Source organism: Mustelus asterias, unplaced genomic scaffold, assembly GCF_964213995.1.
Source record: "Mustelus asterias unplaced genomic scaffold, sMusAst1.hap1.1 HAP1_SCAFFOLD_266, whole genome shotgun sequence".
In the NCBI taxonomy this organism is placed as follows: domain Eukaryota; kingdom Metazoa; phylum Chordata; class Chondrichthyes; order Carcharhiniformes; family Triakidae; genus Mustelus; species Mustelus asterias.
Genome location: NW_027590232.1, coordinates 100518 through 122758, shown reverse-complemented (window position 1 = coordinate 122758; position 22241 = coordinate 100518). Strand labels below are relative to the sequence as shown.

Genomic DNA, 22241 nt, shown 5'->3' with positions numbered 1-22241 from the left:
AGGGCAGCTCCATAAAAAACTCCAGGCAGGACAGGCAGGCAGTACAGGACAATGTGCGCACGACCAGCCCCCGATTTTCTGAGGACGACTTGGGGAGGCTGCTGGATGCAGCTGAGGCGAGGCGAGGCGGGCCACCCTCTTCCTCCCAGGAGGACGCAGACCCAGGGGGGCTGATGACCATGCGGCCTGGGAGGCAGTCGCCGCCTCGGTCAGTGCCAAGGCACTGGCCCCCCGAACCGTGAGGCAGTGCCGGAAAAAAATCAGTCACCTCATCCGGGTAGCAAAGGTGAGTGCTGAACCCCATTCAGCATGCTCCCCCATATCTCCCCCAGATCCTCCTATTCCCAGCAGCCTGCATGCTTCCAGCTCCTGACCCCCAAGCACCTCCTTCCTTTCCCCCCAATGAGCCCCACTGTGTTTGCCCTCGAAGGGTCACCACCTGATTCTGTGCATGAGTCACGCCACCATTTATTTCATGGTTCCTTCTGTCTCCACAGAAGAAGACCGAGCACAATACCCGTGAGAGGATGAAGACAGGGGGTGGTGAGCCAGACCTCCAGGTCCTCACCCCGTCCAAGGAGCGGGCGCTGGAGCTCACCAGAGATGGGGAGACGCGGGCTCTTAGCGACAGCATGGTCGGTCTGCCATCCAGACGTGAGCACCTGTCATTCCTGCACTCACTTTGAGGCAACTTCTTGGGGGCACGAGTTTCGGGTGCAAGGGGCAAGGAGTAAAGGAGATGTATTGAGTGGGTGCCTGAAACTTACTGCCCGGGGAGGTCGTGGAAGCAGAAACTACAGGGACATTTAAGGGGCATCTCTACAGCTATCTGAATGGGATGGGAACAGAGGCATATGGGGGCAAACAAATCAGATGGGCAGCCTGGTCGCTACAGGGTTGGATGTCCGAAGGGCCTGTCCCTGTGATGCAATCGTCTGGGTTCAGTGTTCTATGTTCAAGAGAGCCATGTGATTCGTGTGTTTGGCCTCCCGGATTCCTCTCCCTCCCTTGCACTTAACCTTGTGTCCTGTGATTCAGGGACAGATCCTGACGCCCCAGGGCCTTCTGGACCGCAGGCCCCGGATACAGCTCCCATCCATCCTGGGAACGAGAGCTCAGACGAGTCCTCGGAGGATATGGGTGAAGGGACCTCCGAGGGAGGCACCGTTTATCCATCAGCTTCTACCTCACAAACCACCATCGCAGAAACGGACACGTCGGTGGGTCCGGTTAGTGTTGAGGCTTCTGGGTCACAGCTGCTGATGTACATCGGGTGGAGGAGGAAACGTCCGAGGCCTCTGGCATGCGGGGGCTTGCTGGAGGTGAGGACACAGCTGGCCCCAGGCTACATGCTGGGCCTCTGAGATCACTTCTCCCTCAGCTGCTGGAGATGCAGCAACGGAGCCAGGGAATGCAGGAGGGGCTGACGGCCACACTGGACCAACTGCGAGGCTGCTGGGAGGACTCCCAAGGCTTTCAGGTGGACCAGCTATTGGCTGTCATGCGTGCTTCCAATGCCAACACTGCAAGGGTGGCGTCTGCAGTGGAAAGCCTGGGGCAGGGGATCCTCACCATGGGTGACAGGCTCCAAGCAATGACCGAGTCACAGCAGGTCATAGCAGAGGGACTGTGAGCAGGCGACTTGAGATTCTGCGGCCCATGGCTGAGAGGCTCGAGAGCTTGCAGGAGACCCAGAGGGACAGCACTGAGACACAGCGGGCAATGGCAGCAACCCTTGAGAAGGTGGCCCAGTCTCAGAGGGCCAGGGCTGAGGGCTTGCAGAGCATGGCCCAGTCTCACAGGGCACTTGCTGCGGCCATTGAGAGATGGCCCACGACTCAAGTGGCCATCGCAGAGGGGTCGACCACCATGGGTAAGGCACAAATGGTCCTCCAGGACTGGCAGTGCCAGGTGACGCCGGAGCTTCTGGAGCTCACTGCAGAAGCACCTGTGTCCCATGGAGTGACCCAGGGGCCAAAAGGGACCCCAAGGGAGGAGGAAGGGTGCGAGCCCACGCCGGGGCCTTCCAGCCAGGAGACTGTGGCTATGGCAACACCTTCTGACTCTCCCCTTCCTGACAGTGTGGCATTTCAGGGGCAGCGGGATGAAGAGGGTGTCATGGAAACATCCCAGACACCTGGAAGCCGGCCAGGGCCCTCCAGGTCCAGGGCCTCGCATCACAGGCCACGGGGCGAGGCCACGCGCATCACAGGCCACGGGGCGAGGCCACGCGCATCACAGGCCACGGGGCGAGGCCACGCGCATCACAGGCCACGGGGCGAGGCCACGCGCATCACAGGCCACGGGGCGAGGTCAGCAGCTGGCCCCCTCCACCTCCGATGTACATTCTGGGGAGTCACTGAGGCGCAGTGTGAGGCAGCGTAAGGTGAGGGAGTTGTAGTTGCTCTGAGGTGGTGCGGGGGTGACGGGCTGCACTCGTTAGAAAGGACTGTCGGCACCTCAGTGTTTTCTTTTCACAAGTTTCTGTGTTTCACCAGTTTATCTGAACGCCTTTATTGTAAATAAATGTTTTTTCACCCCAACCACCTGTGAAGAGGTTGTTTCGAAGAGGATTCCTGCCCCATTGATGATCACCTGATGGATGCCTCATGGTGAGATCAGTTGGGGCGGCCCCTCAATGAGGTGTCACTGAGGAAAGGAAGCCATTGGTCTCTCGTACCCCACGAGCGATAGCCTCCCGTCCCCCAACCCACCCGCCCCAGGGCCCTGTATGGGGGTTTTGGATCCCTTACCCACTAGACAGGCGTGGGCCCAGGTGCGAGCATGCATGTGGATCTCAGGCAGCAGTCAGACTGGTTTGCACCAGGGCATCATCAGAATGGTGCTCAGCGAGTTGTCATCACCCTCCTGCCTGGAAACAAATCGCGAACACAGAGTACCCAGGCCCACCACTCTGCTGTGACAATGTGCAGGATAAATGGAAGGCATTTTTCGGGGGTGGGGGGCAGGGGGGAAATGGAACCCACAATCACCATCCCCTAGCGACTGAACCGCCTGGTTATCAGGGCCTCCCTAGCCACCCTCGCATGCCTCAGCTGAGATGCCAGCCCTCCACCACCTGGCAGGTGTTCCAAGGTGTTCTCATCCTCCTCTTCCTCCTCCTCCCCTTCCTCCTCCTCCTGCTGGTCAACCTCTCCAGTGCCGTCCGGCTGGTCATCCTCCACATCCTCTTCCTCCTCCAAGAGGTCCCCTCGCTGCAGAGCCAGATTGTGCAGGGCACAGCGCACCACCACTATGTGGGAGGAGATCAGGGGGCTGTACTGGAGGGCCCCTCCGGATTGGTCCAGGCATCGGAATCGCATCTTGAGGAGCCCAATGCACCTCTCTACTGTTGCGCGGGATGCTACATGGGCCTCATTATAATGGGTCTCCGCCTCAGTCACAGGCCTCCACACATGCGTCATCAGCCATGTCCGAAGCGGGTAACCCATATCACCCAGGAGCCACCCCCGCAGCCTGGACTCCTCCTCAAATGCTTGCGGGATGTCCGAGCTCCTTACAATGAAGCTGTCATGCACGCTGTGTGGCGCAGACGTGCATTATGGTCATGTTGTGGTCACACACGATTTGTACGTTCAGGGAGTGGAACCCCTTCCTATTAACAAATCATCGTGGATTCTGTAGGGGGGCCCTGAGGGCGACATGGGTGCAGTCGACCGCCCCCTGCACATTCGGCATCCCCGCAATTACAACAAACCCCGCAGCCCGGGCTTCCTGATGGGCCTGGTCCAGGTTGAATTTGATGTACTGCCCAGCCCGGGCAGACAGGGCTTCAGTGACCTGCTTGACACAGGTGTGGACTGAAGACTGGGAGATGCCACAGACATCTCCGCTTGGGCTCTGGAAGGAGCCAGTCACATAGAAGTTCAGAGCGGCCATCAATCTGACAGCCACTGAGAGTGGGTGCCCCCCCACCCCCGCCCCCCCCCTCCCAACCCCCCGCTGCCCCGAGGCACCAGGTCCTGCAACAGGTCGCACAGGTGTCGCACGGTATCCTTTCGGAGTCGGAGATGTCGGCGGCACACGGTGTCCGACATCTCCTCGAAGGGCACTCGTGCACGGAACTGCCGGGGTCTCTGCTCCCTCCTTCTCCGAAGCCCCCGCTCTGGGTGAATGGCGGCCGCCTCCTGCCTCTGATGGTCGTCTCCCTCCGGTCCTGCAGGTGGTACGGCCCGGGCCTCCTGGGCCCGCAATTCTTCCTCGATGTCCTCCTCCTCAGCTCCAGCAGCAATCAAGAGAACAGCAAGGTCGAATGGTGGCATTGCAAATGCCATCTCGTCACTCTGAAAGGTGAGGGGGAGGTGGGGGGGAGGTGGGTTGGGGGGAGGTGGAAGTGAACAAATGTGGAAGTCATGCAACGCTGCTTGCCCCGAGCACATCGACAATCACAGCCCCCCCATGCCCCCCAATCCCCCCAGCCACATGCTTCACACAATCACAGCCCCCCCATGCCCCCCAATCCCCCCAGCCACATGCTCCACACAATCACAGCCCCCCCATGCCCCCCAATCCCCCCAGCCACATGCTTCACACAATCACAGCCCCCCCCATGCCCCCCAATCCCCCCAGCCACATGCTCCACACAATCACAGCCCCCCCATGCCCCCCAATCCCCCCAGCCACATGCTCCACACAATCACAGCCCCCCCCATGCCCCCCAATCCCCCCAGCCACATGCTTCACACAATCACAGCCCCCCCCATGCCCCCCAATCCCCCCAGCCACATGCTTCACACAATCACAGCCCCCCCCATGCCCCCCAATCCCCCCAGCCACATGCTCCACACAATCACAGCCCCCCCCATGCCCCCCAATCCCCCCAGCCACATGCTTCACACAATCACAGCCCCCCCCATGCCCCCCAATCCCCCCAGCCACATGCTTCACACAATCACAGCCCCCCCCATGCCCCCCAATCCCCCCAGCCACATGCTCCACACAATCACAGCCCCCCCATGCCCCCCAATCCCCCCAGCCACATGCTCCACACAATCACAGCCCCTGGTAACGTTGAGAGGCTGCAGCAGTGCGATCTGCAAGGGCTTTGTGCACATCCTTCAGCCTGAAGTGAGCTGTGGTGCGAGGGCCCAGCAGCACTGCAGGACCCGAGGTCAGTGCTGAGACCCGGGTTCGTGCTGCTGAACAAACATCGCAGATCGTGCATAGCAACAGCCCCCCCTCCCCCCCACACACTCGCAGAGCCGCCACCGACCTGGGACAGCAAAATGGCCGCAACAACAGGACACCCGTGAGTAGCGGAGGCCGTCGGATGCCATGCGCTTTCCTCCTCGCCGACCCTCACTGATGAAGCGCCTGATTCAGACTTTTATTCAGCAGGTCCATTACGGCGCGGTTCCGGATCGGCAAACGCGGTGGTAAAGGGGAAAATGCTGATAAAGTTGGGCGGGCAGTTCATTCATTCAATTTAAATTCATGCAAATGCATTTAAATCGCTGTTGCGCCCGTTTTGGGCGCAAAGTGGATTGCTGCCATTCCCGGGTTTTGGTAAAGTGGCAATCTGCACGGACACGGGTGTGGATCGCGATAATGGCCTCTCACCCGACTTTACCACGTTTTCGCAAAAATAGGGCCCTCTGTTTCTGATATTGTTACTCTAATTTCTCTAAAGCCTTCACATCTCCAAGATTGATCCACTTTTAGAAAATAAACTGTCTCCAACTTGTTAGATCTATCTTTTCGAGGCTGGTAAATCTGAGGAGACATTTTGATTAAATCTCCCTCTACACTGTCCCCATTGAATACTCCCAGGACAGGTACAGTATTGGGTTCGGTACAGTGTAAAACTCTCTCTGGACAGGGTTTGATGCAGAGTTAAGCTCCCTCTACACTGTCGCCAGGATAGATAGAGCACGGGTATAGATCTGTAAATCTCCATCTACATTGTCTCCAACATCTTTCCCAGCACAGGTAAAAGACAGTGTTAGACACAGTCTAATTTTCCTTCCATACCATCCCCATCAAACACTCCCAGGACAGGTACAGCACAGGGTTAGATACAGAGTAAAGCTCCCTCTACACCGTCCCCATCAAACACTCCCAGGACAGGTACAGCACGGGGTCAGATACAGAGTAAAGCTCCCTCTACACCGTCCCCATCAAACACTCCCAGGAAAGGTTCAGCTCAGGGTTAGATACTATGGAACTATAATCAGGGCCTAGTTTTAAGGCTGATTAAATTGGATATCCTAAATTAAAGAATTGGGCATATTAAAATCAAACACAGTCAAACCTCGGCAGGCCAGACTTGACGAAACTCAAATATAGAAGACACAGGAACATGTCTGGGCCTGGCCCATCAATCACCCATCAAAGATCATTGCACTCTACTGAGACTCAGCAAGATATCATCACACCCCATTGAAATGCACCAGCCTATTGTTCGAAGCCCAGATCAGGCCAGGCTTTCTGTCATCTAGAGTTCCTGCAGTTACCTTATCTGACAACAGGTTATATGTAAGCAACACCATGCAGATGGACACCTGGGGTGGGCCCCAGTGTCCTGTCAGGCAGATGTCAAGAAACCACTGGATATTGGGACCCCCTCCCAGGACCTCATTGGTCGGAAGCCAGAGAAGTTCGTAGAAAGGCGGAGAGGAAAGTGGACAAACCAGCACAGTGAAGACTCAACGAGGGAGGCAACCTTGACCATTCGGAAGACTGACCAGAGAAGGAAGAAAGGAAGAAGCTGCCATTGAGACTCACCTTCGTGACGATGGACCAGAGGGACTCAGAGAATCGAGCCTATAGTTTAACCAAACCATTTTTGCATGTAGCATACTTGAATGTGGGGTATCCTCTTGTTTTATGTGGGTAAATTAAGGGTTAATAGTATTATTATTATTAATAAACTTATTGAACCTTTACTTGTGTTTGTCCTTTGTCCATCTTGCAAATAAGGGCACCGGAATAAAACTTTTGAGTAAGTAAACTGGTCGAAAGTATCTGAGAATTAACAGGTACAACAATACACGGTATTATTGGGGCGGCACGGTAGCACAGTGGTTAGCCCTGCTGCTTCACAGCTCCAGGGACCTGGGTTCGATTCCCGGCTTGGGTCACTGTCTGTGTGGAGTTTGCACATTCTCCTCGTGTCTGCGTGGGTTTCCTCCGGGTGCTCCGGTTTCCTCCCACAGTCCAAAGATGTGCGGGTTAGGTTGATTGGCCATGCTAAAAATTCCCCTTAGTGTCCTGAGATGCGTAGGTTAGAGGGATTAGTGGGTAAATATATAGGGATATGGGGGTAGGGCCTGGGTGGGATTGTGGTCGGTGCAGACTCGATGGGCCGAATGGCCTCTTTCTGTACTGTAGGGTTTCTATGGATTTCTATGATTATCCTAGCTAGTCCCCCTGACACTAAGGGGCAATTGCGCATGGCCAATCCACCTAACCCGCACATCTTTTTGGACTGTGGGAGGAAACTGGAGCACCCGGAGGAAACCCACGCAGACATGGGGAGAATGTGCAAACTCCACTCAGGCAGTGACCCAAGCCAGGAATCGAACCGGGTCCCTGGCACTGTGAGGCAGCAGTGCTAACCACTGTGCCACCGTGCCGCCCATCCTCATCAATTGTCTCTACCAGACTCTTTTGGTGATGTGGTGACCAGAACTGTACACTGTACTCTATTTGTGCTCTAACAATTGTTTTATACAATTAGAGAAACATCTCCTTCCTCTTCTAATCTGTCTCGGGGGCAGGGAATTCATATGGTGTTCGTGGAAGTGGAAATGACTAGGGTTGGGAAGCATTTTCCGATCGGGGCCATTGTGATCTCCTGGACTCGTTTCGATCGCCTCAGGGGGTCGGAGAGGAATTTCCCAGATTTTTTTTCCCCATATTGGCCCTGGGGTTTTTCACTCTGGGTTTTCGCCTCTCCCTGGAGATCACATGGTCTGGAATGGGGGGGTGGGGGTGAGTTAATAGGTTGTAATGAACAAAGCATCGTAGCTGTGAGGGACAGCTCGGTGGATAGGATATTGGTATGTAGATAGGCTGGAAAATTGGGCGGGGATCCTGGATTCAGGATTCAATCCTGGACCGGGGAGCGGCGCGGGCTTGGGGGGCCGAATGGCCTGTTCCTGTGCTGTATTGTTCTTTGTTCTTTGTTCTTTAATCATGTCCTTGATCAATAAAGAAAAATCTCTACAGCATCATCTTGAGCACCTTATTTTCCTGTCACGCTATTGTCAGCAATCAGTGGACATATACTCCAAGATCCCTCTGCTCCACCACTCACCTCAATATCCACCATTCATTGTGTGTTCTCCATCCAGTGTTTGTCCTCCCAAAACCCATTCCCTCACACTTCTCCACATTGAGTTCTATTGCTCACACATCTACCCACCTGACCAATCCATCGATATCTTCCTGCTGTTTACAGCTTTCTTCCTCACTATCAAGCGCATGAACAATTTTCATCTCTTCTGCAGACATCTTATTCATGTCCCCAACTTTTAATTCCATTTCATTGACACGACCACAAGAACACAAGGAACTCAGTACAGATCCCTCTGGAATACCACTGGGAATAACCTTCCAATCTCAATAACCACACTACCCACAACCCTTTGCTTCTGACATTGAGACAATTGGCATCCAACTCTCCTTCCAATTTCCTGACGAGTGAGTCTTGTTTGACCTTGTCAAAGCTCTTGCTAAAACCCTTGTGGACTATATCATATATGTTACCCTCATCAACTCTCCATGTTACTTTGCCAATCAATGTAATCAAGTTATTGAGACTTGACTTATTTGAACAAATCCATTCTGACTCAAATTTATTTAAACCTTCCCAAATGATGATTTCTATTATTTCACAGCATTATTTCCCATTATTTTCCCACCACAGACATGAGGCTGAATGCTCTGTAATTACTCCGGCTATCTCTTAATCAATGTCATTACTTTTCCAGCTCCACATCTATAGGCACAGTTGATGGGTGAAGATGCTTTGTGTCTTTGTTACATCTTCCCTTGCTTTCCTCAGCAGCCTCCGGTATGAATTGTCTCTGCCTGGGGACATATCCACTTTCAAGGGTGGTAAACATCTTCATATTTCCTCCCTCACTGAGCTAATCTCATTTAATATTTCACACACCTCTTCCTTAAAATAATGAAATAACAAAAATAAAATGCTGGAAATATACAGCAGGTCAGCCAGCATCTCTGGAAATAAACAGAGTTAATGTTTGGTGTTGTGATAACTCCTCTGCTCTGAAGATGGTTCGTCACAAAGGGTAACGTTATTCTGTTTCTCTCCGCAGAGGCTGCCTGACCAGCTGAGTATTTGCAGCCTCTTTTTATTTGGATTGCATCAGTACAGCGACGAACTGTGTGATTGTCCTTTCAGTCCTGGTAGTTCGACCATTCCTGAGACTGTTGTTCCAGTAAGACGTTGCTCCACACACGCCACAGGCTGGTTAAGAGGTAATTTCAGACTCTGTTACATCAGATTGACATTGACTGTCCAACACAATTCACACTGGAGACACTTTTCAATCTTTCTATTCCTCATTTCAGGATCTCATCCCAGTCTGCGTGAAGGGATAGTAAAGAGGACAGTTTGTTTTCACTGGAGTGGAAACACCTGTCGCTGGCACCAAGAAATAAAGATCAAACGCTGCTCCAATTTCTTTGTTTATGAGTTGAAGAAGCCACCTGTCTGTTCCCTCGCTTACTGCACAGGTACATTGGTGTTTGGAAATGATGTAAAGAGAAAACTCTGGGATGTACCGGCTCAGCAGCTCAACTGACAAAGTTACACGAGAGCCTCTGTTTCGTAAGGGACTGACACTCAAAGTATAATTTTTAGCAAAGGGAAATGATTCAGACACTCTGATAGCCCGTTTGTCGCCCTTCACTCACTCACTAACCTTCCTGCACAAGGAGGGAAATTAAAATAATTAATTCTCAAGGAGTTGTGGAATAGACACTTTGAGAATGAAGATGTGATTGGGCATAGTCAACATGGATTAATCAATGGTGAATCACGTTTGACAAACATGTTGGAGGTTTGTGAGGATATTCCTAACATAATTGAGAAAAGTGGATGCAGTGTTCCTGGAGTTTCAGAAGGCTTTTAATCAGGTCAGCAATGGAAAGTTGGTCAACACAAATAAAGCGTTGGGATAGGAGGTAATATACTGGCATCGATTAAAGATTGGTTAACAGGCAGAAAGCAGAGTGGCAATAAACAGCTCATTCTGGCGTTAGCAGCCTCTGACCAGAGGGGACCACAAGGGGTGGGAAAAGGAATTGTAGTCCGGAAGTCAGTGTTGAGGGTAGTGAGGTATTGGAGAAGGTATCAAGGTCAAGGGTGGGTACCAGTAGACAGGGAGGTGGGTTGAAGTGTGTCTACTGCAATGCAAGGAGCATCCGAAACAAGGTAGATGAACTTGGGACGTGGATTGGTACTTGGGACTACGTCGTTGTGGCCATTACGGAGACATGGGTAGAACAAGGACAGGAATGGTTGCTGGACGTTCCGGGGTACAGATGTTTCAGTAACTATAGGGAAGCTGGTAAAAGAGGTGGAGGAGAAGCATTGTTAATCAGGTATAGTTTAACGGCTGCGGAAAGGCACTTCGAGGGGAATCTGCCTACTGAGGTAATATGGGCTGAAGTTAGAAATAGGAAAGGAGCGGTCACGTTGTTAGGAGTTTACTATAGGTCCCCAAATAGTAATAGAGATGTGGAGGAAGAAATTGCTAAGCAGATTATGGATATGTGTGGGGGTCACAGGGTAGTTGTCATGGGGGACTTTAACTTTCCAAATATTGATTGGAACCTTTGTCGGTCGAATAGTTCGGATGGGGCAGTTTTTGTGCAGTGTGTGTGTGGTGAACCATAGATGGTTACCACTATGGGTACTTGTACATATGTTACTCTTGTTACTGTTGGGGTTAGGGTTGGGGTGTTCCACCTGTTAGCATTGTTCTGTGGTACACTCCGTTTGGCTCCGCCTTCTTATAGGAGTATAAAGGTCACTGCTACTTCCTAGTGGCCCTTAGTCTGGGATAGTATTGTTAAGCAGTATGCTCTTTTCTTGTTGCGAATAAAAGCCTTTATTCCCGGGTATGACCTAGCCTCCCGAGTGAATTAATCGCGCATCAGTGTGCAGGAGGGTTTCCTGACACAATATGTGGATAGGCCGACAAGAGGTGGGGCCACATTGGATTTGGTACTGGGAAATGAACCGGGCCAAGTGTTAGATTTGGTTGTGGGAGAGCACTTTGGAGATCGTATCAACAATTCGGTGTCTTTTGTTATTGCAATGGACAGGGGTAGGGCCGTACGGCAGGGCAAGGTTTATAATTGGGGGAGAGGTAATTATGATGCAATTAGGCAAGAATTAGGGGGCATAAGATGGGAACAGGAACTGTCAGGGAAAGGCACTAATGAAAAGTGGAACTTTTTCAAGGAACAAATACTGAGTGTCCTTGATAGGTATGTCTCTGTCAGGCAGGGAGGAAATGGCCGAGTGAGGGAACCATGGTTCACAAAAGAGGTGGAATGTCTTGTGAAAAGGAAGAGGGAAGCTTATGTAGGGATGAGGAAACAAGGTTCAGATGGCTCGATTGAAGGTTACAAGTTAGCAAGGAATGAGCTGAAAAAGGGGCTTAGGAGAGCTAGGAAGGGGCATGAGAAGTCCTTGGCGGGTCGGATCAAGGAAAACCCCAAGGCTTTTTACTCTTATGTGAGGAATAAAAGAATGACCAGGGTGAGGTTAGGGCCGGTCAAGGACAGTAGTGGGAACTTGTGTATGGAGTCAGTAGAGATAGGAGAGGTGATGAATGAATACTTTTCTTCAGGGTTCACCAAGGAGAGGGGCCATATTTTTGAGGAAGAGAAGGTGTGACAGGCTAATAGGCTGGAGGAAGTAGATGTTCAGAGGGAGGATGTACTAGCAGTTTTGAATAAACTGAAGCTCGATAAGTCCCCTGGGCCTGATGAAATATATCCTTGGATTCTTTGGGAGGCAAGGGATGAGATTGCAGAGCCTTTGGCTTTGATCTTTGGGTCCTCACTGTCCACGGGGATGGTGCCAGAGGACCGGAGAGTGGCGAATGTTGTTCCTCTGTTTAAGAAAAGATATAGAAATGACCCTGGTAATTATAGGCCGGTTAGTCTTACTTCGGTGGTTGGTAAGTTGATGGAAAAGGTCCTTCGGGATGGGATTTACGACCATTTAGAAAGATGCGGATTAATCCGGGATAGTCAGCACGGATTCGTGAAGGGCAAGTCGTGTCTCACAAATTTGATAGAATCTTTTGAGGAGGTAACTAAGTGTGTTGATGAAGGTAGGGCAGTTGATGTCATATACGTGGATTTTAGTAAGGCGTTTGATAAGGTCCCCCATGGTCGGCTTTGATGAAAGTAAGGAGGTGTGGGATAGAGAGAAAGTTGGCCAATTGGATAGGTAACTGGCTATCGTACTCCCCGAGTTGGAGATCTCTACTGCCTCCCGAAGATACACAAGGCAAACACACCCGGCTGTCCCATCGTATCGGGCAATGGGACTCTGTGCGAGAACCTCTCCGGCTATGTCGAGGGCATCCTGAAACCCATTGTACAAAGAACCCCCAGCTTTTGTCGCGACACTACGGACTTCCTACAGAAACTCAAAGCACATGGAGCAGTTGAACCAGGAGCACTCCTCGTTACAATGGATGTCTCGGCACTCTACACCAGCATCCCTCACGATGATGGCATTGCTGCAACAGCCTCAGTACTCAACGCCGACAACTGCCAGTTTCCAGATGCAATTTTACAACTCATCTGCTTCATTCTGGACCACAATGTCTTCACCTTCAACAACCAGTTCTTCATCCAGACACACGAAACAGCCACGGGGACCAAATTTGCACCTCAATATGCCAACTTCTTCATGCACAGGTTCGAACAAGACTTCTTCACCGCACAGGACCTTCAACCGATGCTATACACTAGATACATCGATGACATTTTCTTCCTTTGGAGTCATGGTGAGCAATCACTGAAACAACTATATGATGGCATCAACAAGCTCCATCCCACCATCAGACTCACCATGGACTACTCTCCGGAATTGGTTGCATTCTTGGACACACGCATCTCCATTAAGGACGGTCACCTCAGCACCTCACTGTACCGCAAGCCCACGGATAACCTCATGATGCTCCACTTCTCCAGCTTCCACCCTAAACACGTTCAAGAAGCCATCCCCTACGGACAAGCCCTCCGTATACACAGGATCTGCTTGGATGAGGCGGATCACAACAGACACCTCCAGAGGCTGAAAGATGCCGTCATAAGAACAGGATATGGCGTTCGACTCATCGATCGACAGTTCCGACGCGCCACAGCAAAAAACCGCACCGACCTCCTCAGAAGACAAACACGGGACCCGGTGGACAGAGTACCCTTCGTTGTCCAGTACTTCCCCGGAGCGGAGAAGCTACGGCATCTCCTCCAGAGCCTTCAACATGTCATTGATGAAGACGAACATCTCGCCAAGGCCATCCCCACACCCCCACTTCTTGCCTTCAAACAACCGCACAACCTCAAACAGACCATTGTCCGCAGCAAACTAACCAGCCTTCAGGAAAACAGTGACCACGACACCACACAACCCTGCCACAGCAACCTCTGCAAGACGTGCCGGATCATCGACATGGATGCCATCATCTCATGTGAGAACACCGTCTACCAGGTACACGGTACCTACTCTTGCAACTCGGCCAACGTTGTCTACCTGATACGCTGCAGGAAAGGATGTCCCGAGGCATGGTACATTGGGGAAACCATGCAGACGTTACGACAACGGATGAATGAACACCGCTCGACAATCACCAGGCAAGACTGTTCTCTTCCTGTGGGGGAGCACTTCAGCGGTCACGTGCATTCAGCCTCTGATCTTCGGGTAAGCGTTCTCCAAGGCGGCCTTCACGGCACACGACAGCGCAGAGTTGCTGAGCAGAAACTGATAGTCAAGTTCCGCACACATGAGGACGGCCGAAACGGGGATGTTGGGTTTCTGTCACACTATCAGCAACCCCCACAGCTTGCCTCCTGGACTTGCAGAATCTCACTGGCTGTCCTGTCTGGGGACAATACACGTCTCTTTTAACCTGTGCTTAATGCTCCCTCCACTCACATTGTCTGTATCTTTAAGACCTGGTTGGCTGTGGAGATTCGCATTCTAATCAGTATTCTGTAACTTGATTTTGTGTCTCTGTGCCCTGTTTGAGAGCAGATTTCCACTCCATCTGACGAAGGAGCAGCGCTCCGAAAGCTAATGGCATTTGCTACCAAATAAACCTGTTGGACTTTAACCTGGTGTTGTTAAAACTCTGACTGTGTTTACCCGAGTCCAACGCCTGCCTCTCCACATCAGACACTCCCAGGCCAGGTACAGCACAGGGCTAGATACAGAGTAAAGCTCCCTCTACACTGTCCCCATCAAACACTTGGGACACGGTGGACAGAGTACCCTTTGTCGTCCAGTACTTCCCCGGAGCGGAGAAGCTACGACATCTCCTCCGGAGCCTTCAACATGTCATTGATGAAGACGAACATCTCGCCAAGGCCATCCCCACACCCCCACTTCTTGCCTCCAAACAACCGCACAACCTCAAACAGACCATTGTCCGCAGCAAACTACCCAGCCTTCAGGAGAACAGTGACCACGGCACCACACAACCCTGCCACAGCAACCTCTGCAAGACGTGCCGGATCATCGACACAGATGCCATCATCCCACGTCAGAACACCATCTACCAGGTACACGGCACCTACTCTTGCAACTCGGCCAACGTTGTCTACCTGATTCGCTGCAGGATAGGATGTCCCGAGGCATGGTACATTGGGGAAACCATGCAGACGTTACGACAACGGATGAATGAACACCGCTCGACAATCACCAGGCAAGACTGTTCTCTTCCTGTTGGGGAGCACTTCAGCGGTCACGGGCATTCAGCCTCTGATCTCCGGGTAAGCCGTCTCCAAGGCGGCCTTCACGACACACGACAGCGCAGAGTCACTGAGCAGAGACTGATAGCCAGGTTCCGCACACATGAGGACGGCCTCAACCGGGATATTGGGTTCATGTCACACTATCTGTAACCCCCACAGCTTGCCTGGATGTGCAAAATCTCACAAACTGTCCTGTCTGGAGACAATACACATCTCTTTAACCTGTGCTTAATGCTCCCTCCACTCACATTGTCTGTACCTTTAAGACTTGATTAGCTGTAAAGACTCACATTCCAATCATTATTCATGTAAATTGAATTTGTGTCTTTGTGCCCTGTTTGTGATCAGAACTCCCACCCACCTGACGAAGGAACAGCCTGTTCCGAAAGCTAGTGGCTTTTGCTATCAAATAAACCTGTTGGACTTTAACCTGGTGTTGTTAGACTTCTTACCCCATCAAACACTCCCAGGACAGTTACATCACAGGGCTAGGTGCAGAGTAAAGCTCCCTCCACACTGTCCCTGTCAAACATGCCCAGGACAGGGTATACTACAGGTCCCCCAACAGCCCAAGGGAAGTGGAAGAACGGATATGTCAGGAGATACTGGATGGGTGCAGGAAAAATAGGGTTGTTGTAGTGGGAGACTTCAATTTCCCTGGTATAGACTGGAAATCGCTGAGAGCTGGGACTCTGAATGGGGAGGAATTTGTAAAATGCGTACAGGAGGGTTCTTTGGAACAATATGTAGATAGCCCGACGAGAGAGGGGGCTATACTGGACCTAGTACTGGGGAATGAGCCCGGTCAGGTCTTCAAAGTTTTGGTAGGGGAACATGTGGCAAATAGTGACCACAATTCTGTTAGCTTTAGGGTAGTGATAGAAAAGGATGAGTGGTGTCCCAAGGGTAATGTGTTGGATTGGGGGAAGGCTAACTTTAGTGGGATGAGGCAGAAATTGGCAGCTCTTGATTGGGAGAGGCTGTTTGAGGGTAAATCCACATCTGGCATGTGGGAGTCTTTTAAGGATCAGTTGTTAGGGCTGCAGGACAGGCATGTGCCTGTAAAAAGAAGGATAGGAAGGGTAGGATTCGAGAACCGTGGATAACCAGGGAAATTGAGGGACTGGTCAAAAAGAAAAGAGAGGCGTATGTTAGGTCCAGGCAGCTAAAAACGGAGGGAGCTCTGGAGGAGTACAAAGAAAGTAGGAAAGAACTCAAACGGGGAATTAGAAGGGCAAAAAGGGGTCACGAAATGTCCTTGGCAGACAGGATTAAGGAGAATCCCAAGGCATTTTATTCCTACGTTAGGAACAAAAGGGTTGTCAGGGAAAAAATCGGACCTCTCAGGGACAAAAGTGGGGAATTATGCTTGGAGCCCAAAGAAGTAGGGGAGATCCGAAATGAATACTTTGCGTCGGTATTCACAAAGGAGAGGGATGTGTTGACTGGGAGTGTCTCGGAGGGGAGTGTTGAACCGTTGGAGAAAATCTCCATTACAAGGGAGGAAGTGTTAGGTTTGTTAGAGAATATAAAGACTGACAAATCCCCAGGGCCTGATGGAATCTATCCAAGGCTGCTCAGGGAGACGAGAGATGAAATCGCTGGGCCTCTGACGCAAATCTTTGCTTGTCACTGGACGCAGGTGAGGTCCCAGAGGATTGGAGGATAGCTAATGTGGTCCCGTTATTTAAGAAGGGTAGGAAGGATAACCCAGGTAATTATAGGCTGGTGAGCTTGACGTCCGTGGAGGGGAAGTTGTTGGAGAAGATTCTTAGAGATAGGATGTAGAACATAGAACATAGAACAGTACAGCACAGAACAGGCCCTTCGGCCCACGTTGTTGTGCCGAGCTTTGTCTGAAACCCAGATCAAGCTATTTCCTCCCTATCATCCCGAAGTATGGGCGGCACGGTAGCACAGTGGTTAGCACTGCTGCTTCACAGCTCCAGGGTCCTGGGTTCGATTCCCAGCTCGGGTCACTGTCTGTGTGGAGTTTGCACATTCTCCTCATGTCTGCGTGGGTTTCCTCTGGGTGCTCCGGTTTCCTCCCACAGTCCAAAGATGTGCGGGTTGGGTTGATTGGCCAGGTTAAAAATTGCCCCTTCGAGTCCTGAGATGTGTAGGTTAGAGGGATTAGTGGGTAAATATGTGGGGGTAGGGCCTGGTTGGGATTGTGGTCGGTGCAGACTCGATGGGCCGAATGGCCTCCTTCTGCACTGTAGGGTTTCTATGATTCTATGAAGTACTCCATGTGCCTATCCAATAGCTTCTTAAATGTTCCTAAAGTTTCTGACTCCACTATCCCTGCAGGCAGTCCATTCCACACCCCAACCACTCTCTGAGTAAAAAACCTACCTCGGACATCCTTCCTATATCTCCCACCATGAACCCTATAGTTATGCCCCCGAGTTACCACTCCATTCACCCGACGAAATAGTCTATGAACGTTCACTCTATCTATCCCCCTCATCATCTTATAAACCTCTATCAAGTCTCCTCTCAACCTCCTCCGCTCCAAAGAGAAAAGCCCAAGTTCCCTCAACCTTTGGAGGGCCGAAGGGCCTGTTTCCTGTGCTGTACTGTTCTCAGTTCTTTCCTCATAAGACCCACCCTCCAAACCAGGCAGCATCCTGGTAAATCTCCTTTGCACTCTTTCCAGTGTCTCCACATCCTTCTTATAGTGAGGTGACCAGAACTGCACACAATATTCCAAATGTGGTCTCACCAAGGTCCTGTACAGTTGCAGCATAACCCCACGGCTCTTAAACTCAATCCCCCTGTTAATGAATGCCAACACACTATAGGCCTTCTTCACGGCTCTATCCACTTGAGTGGCAACCTTCAGAGATCTATGGATATGAACCCCAAGATCTCTCTGTTCCTCCACATTCTTCAGAACCCTACCTTTGACCCTGTAATCCACATTTAAATTTGTCCTACCAAAATGAATCACCTCGCATTTGTCAGGGTTAAACTCCATTTGCCATTTTTCAGCCCAGCTCTGCATCTTATCTATATCTCTTTGCAGCCTACAACAGCCCTCCACCTCATCCACTACTCCACCAATCTTGGTGTCATCAGCAAATTTACTGATCCACCCTTCAGCCCCCTCCTCCAAGTCATTTATAAAAATGACAAATAGCAGAGGACCAAGCACTGATCCCTGTGGCACTCCGCTGGTAACCGGTTTCCAGTCCGAAAATTTTCCATCCACCACCACCCTCTGTCTTCTGTTAGATCATAGAAATCATAGAAACCCTACAGTACAGAAAGAGGCCATTCGGCCCATCGAGTCTGCACCGACCACAATCCCACCCAGGTCCTACCCCCATATCCCTACATATTTACCCGCTAATCCCTCTAACCTATGCATCTCAGGACACTAAGGGCAATTTAATCATGGCCAATCAACCTAACCCGCACATCTTTGGAATGTGGGAGGAAACCGGAGCACCCGGAGGAAACCCACGCAAACATGAGGAGAATGTGCAAACTCCACACAGACAGTGACCTAAGCCGGGAATCGAACCCAGGTCCCTGGAGCTGTGAAGCAGCAGTGCTAACCACTGTGCTACCGTGCCGCCCATATGATGTGGAGATGCCGGCGTTGGACTATTTGCGACCAAATAAACCTGTTGGACTTTAACCTGGTGTTGTGAGACTTCTTACTTCTGTTAGATAGCCAGTTACCTACCCAATTGGCCAAACTTCCCTCTATCCCACACATCCTTACTTTCTTCATAAGCCGACCATGGGAGACTTTATCAAACGCCTTACTAAAATCCATGTATATGACATCAACTGCACTACCTTCATCTACATACTTAGTTACCTCCTCAAAAAATTCTATCAAATTTGTGAGGCAAGACTTGCCCTTCACAAATCCGTGCTGACTATCCCGGATTAAGCTGCATCTTTCTAAATGGTCGTAAATCCTATCCCTGAGGACCTTTTCCATCAACTTACCGACCACCGAAGTAAGACTAACCGGCCTATAATTACCAGGGTCATTTCTATTCCCTTTCTTAAACAGAGGAACCACATTCGCCAATCTCCAGTCCTCTGGCACCACCCCCGTGGACAGTGAGGACGCAAAGATCAATGCCAAAGGCTCTGCTATCTCATCCCTTGCCTCCCAAAGGTTCCTAGGATATATTTCATCAGGCCCAGGGGACTTATCAACTTTCAGTTTATTCAAAATTGCTAGTACATCTTCCCTCCGAACATCTACTTCCTCCAGCCTATCAGCCTGTGACACCCTCTCTTCCTCAAAAACATGGCCCTCTCCTTGGTGAACACTGAAGAAAAGTATTCATTCATCACCTCTCCTATCTCTTCTGACTCCATGCACAAATTCCCACTGCCGTCCTTGACCGGCCCCAACCTCACCCTGGTCATTCTTTTATTCCTCACATAAGAGTAAAAAGCCTTGGGGTTTTCCTTGATCCGACCCGCCAAGGACTTCTCATGCCCCCTCCTAGCTCTCCTAAGCCCCTTTTTCAGCTCATTTCTTGCTAACTTGTAACCCTCCATCGAGCCAACTGAACCTTGTTTTCTCAACCTTACACATGCTTCCTTCTTCCTCTTGACAAGACATTCCACCTCTTTTGTGAACCATGGTTCCCTCACTCGGCCATTTCCTCTCTGCCTGGCAGGGACATACCTATCAAGGACACGCAGTATTTGTTCCTTGAAAAAGTTCCACTTTTCATTAGTGCCTTTCCCTGACAATTTTTGTTCCCATCCTATGCTTCCTAATTCCTGCCTCATTGCATCATAATGACCTCTCCCCCAATTGTAAACTATGCCCTGCCACATGGCCCTCTCCCTCTCCATTGCAATAACAAAAGACACCGAATTGTGGTCACTCCTGTCCTTGTTCTACCCATGTCTCCGTAATGGCCACAACATCGTAGTCCCAAGTGCCAATCCACGCCCCAAGTTCACCTACCTTATTTTGGATGCTCCTTGCATTGAAGTAGACACACTTCAACCCACCTTCTTGTCTGCTGGTACCCACCTTTGACCATGATACCCTTCCCAGTACCTCACTACACTCACTGACCTCCGGACTACAACTCCTTTTCCCATCCCCCTGACAAATTGGTTTAAACCCCCCCGAAGAGCTGTAGCAAATTTCCCTCCCAGGATATTGATGCCCTTCTGGTTCAGGTGTACCCCGTCCTGTTGGTACAGGTCCCACCTTCCCCAGAAAGTGTTCCAAAGTGCTCTCCCACAACCAAATCCAACACTTGGCCCGGTTCATTTCCCATTACCAAATCCAATGTGGCCCCACCTCTTGTCGGCTTATCCACATATTGTGTCAGGAACCCCTCCTGCACACACTGCACAAAAACTGCCCCATCCAAACTATTCGACCTATGAAGGCTCCAATCAATATTTGGAAAGTTAAAGTCCCCCATGACAACTACCCTGTGACCCCCACACCTATCCATAATCTGCTTAGCAATTTCTTGCTCCACATCTCTATTACTATTTGGGGGCCTATAGTAAACTCCTAACAACGTGACCGCTCCTTTCCTATTCCTAACCTCAGCCCATATTACCTCTGTAGGCAGATCCCCTTCGAAATGCCTTTCTGCAGCCGTTACACTCTCCTTGATTAACAGTGCCACTCCTCCACCTCTTTTACCAGCTACCCTACACTTACTGAAACACCTATACCCCGGAACCTCCAACAACCATTCCTGTCCTTGTTCTACCCATGTCTCCGTAATGGCCACAACATCGTAGTCCCAAGTGCCAATCCACACCCCAAGTTCACCTACCTTATTTTGGATGCTCCTTGCATTGAAGTAGACACACTTCAACCCACCTTCTTGTCTGCTGGTACCCACCTTTGACCATGATACCCTTCCCAGTACCTCACTACACTCACTGACCTCCGGACTACAACTCCTTTTCCCATCCCCTTGACAAATTGGTTTAAACCCCCCCGAAGAGCTGTAGCAAATTTCCCTCCCAGGATATTGGTGCCCTTCTGGTTCAGGTGTACCCCGTCCTGTTGGTACAGGTCCCACCTTCCCCAGAAAGTGTTCCAATTATCCACATAGCTGAAACCCTCCCTCCTACACCATCCCTGCATCCATGTGTTTAACTGCACTCTCTCCCTGTTCCTCAGCTCGCTATCCCGTTGGACCGGCAACATACCAGAGATGACAACCTGTTTTGTCCTGGCTCTCAGCTTCCACCCTAGCTCCCTGAATTCCTGTTTTAAATCCCCGTCCCCTCTCTTACCTATGTCTTTGGTGCCGGCGTGCACCACGACTTGTGACTGTTCCCCCTCCCCCTTTAGAATCCTGAAGACACGGTCGGAGATGTCACGGACCCTGGCATCCGGGAGGCAACATACCATCCGTGAGTCTCTCTTGTTGCCACAGAACCTCCTATCTATCCCTCTAACAAACGAGTCCCCAATAACTATAGCTCTACCGCTCTCTTAAATATATGCGCATTTAGAAAGGAATAAACTCATTCACGATAGTCAGCATGGTTTTGTGAGAGGGAGGTCATGCCTCACTAACCTGGTGGAGTTTTTTGAAGAAGTGACCAGAATGGTTGATGAGGGAAGGGCCGTGGATGTCGTCTATATGGACTTTAGTAAAGCGTTTGACAAAGTCCCTCATGGTAGGCTGGTGAAAAAGGTTGGATCTCATGGGATAAAGGGGGAGGTGGCTAGATGGGTGGAGAACTGGCTTGGTCACAGAAAGCAGAGGGTGGTAGTGGAAGGGTCTTTTTCCGGCTGGAGGCCTGTGACTAGTGGTGTTCCGCAGGGCTCTGTATTGGGACCTCTGCTGTTTGTGATTTATATAAACGATCTGGAAGAAGGTGTAACTGGGGTGATCAGTAAGTTTGCGGATGACACAAAATTGGCAGGACTTGCAGATAGTGAGGAGCATTGTCAGAAGCTACAGAAGGATATAGATAGGCTGGAAATTGGGCAAAGAAATGGCAGTTGGAGTTCAATCCTGATGAATGCGAAGTGATGCATTTTGGTAGAAATAATGTAGGGAGGAGCTATACGATAAATGGCAGAACCATAAAGGGTGTAGATACGCAGAGGGACCTGGGTGTGCAAGTCCACAGGTCCTTGAAGGTGACATCATAGGTGGAGAAGGTGGTGAAGAAGGCCTATGGCATGCTTGCCTTTATAGGACGGGGCATAGAGTATAAAAGTTGGGGTCTGATGTTGCAGATGTATAGAACGTTAGTTCGGCCGCATTTGG

The 22241-nt window shown here is 50.8% G+C and overlaps 1 protein-coding gene across 1 annotated transcript in view; it reads left to right on the top strand.

Annotated features, from left to right (window-relative positions):
* The window catches only part of LOC144486015 (uncharacterized), a 170568-nt gene that overhangs the window by 56553 nt on the left and 91774 nt on the right, over nt 1-22241 (top strand). The window contains exons 3-5 of the mRNA XM_078204124.1: nt 1060-1229; nt 9306-9468; nt 9562-9726. Of these exons, the coding sequence (XP_078060250.1) occupies nt 1060-1229; nt 9306-9468; nt 9562-9726 (498 nt within the window). The remainder of the gene's footprint in view (nt 1-1059; nt 1230-9305; nt 9469-9561; nt 9727-22241) is intronic.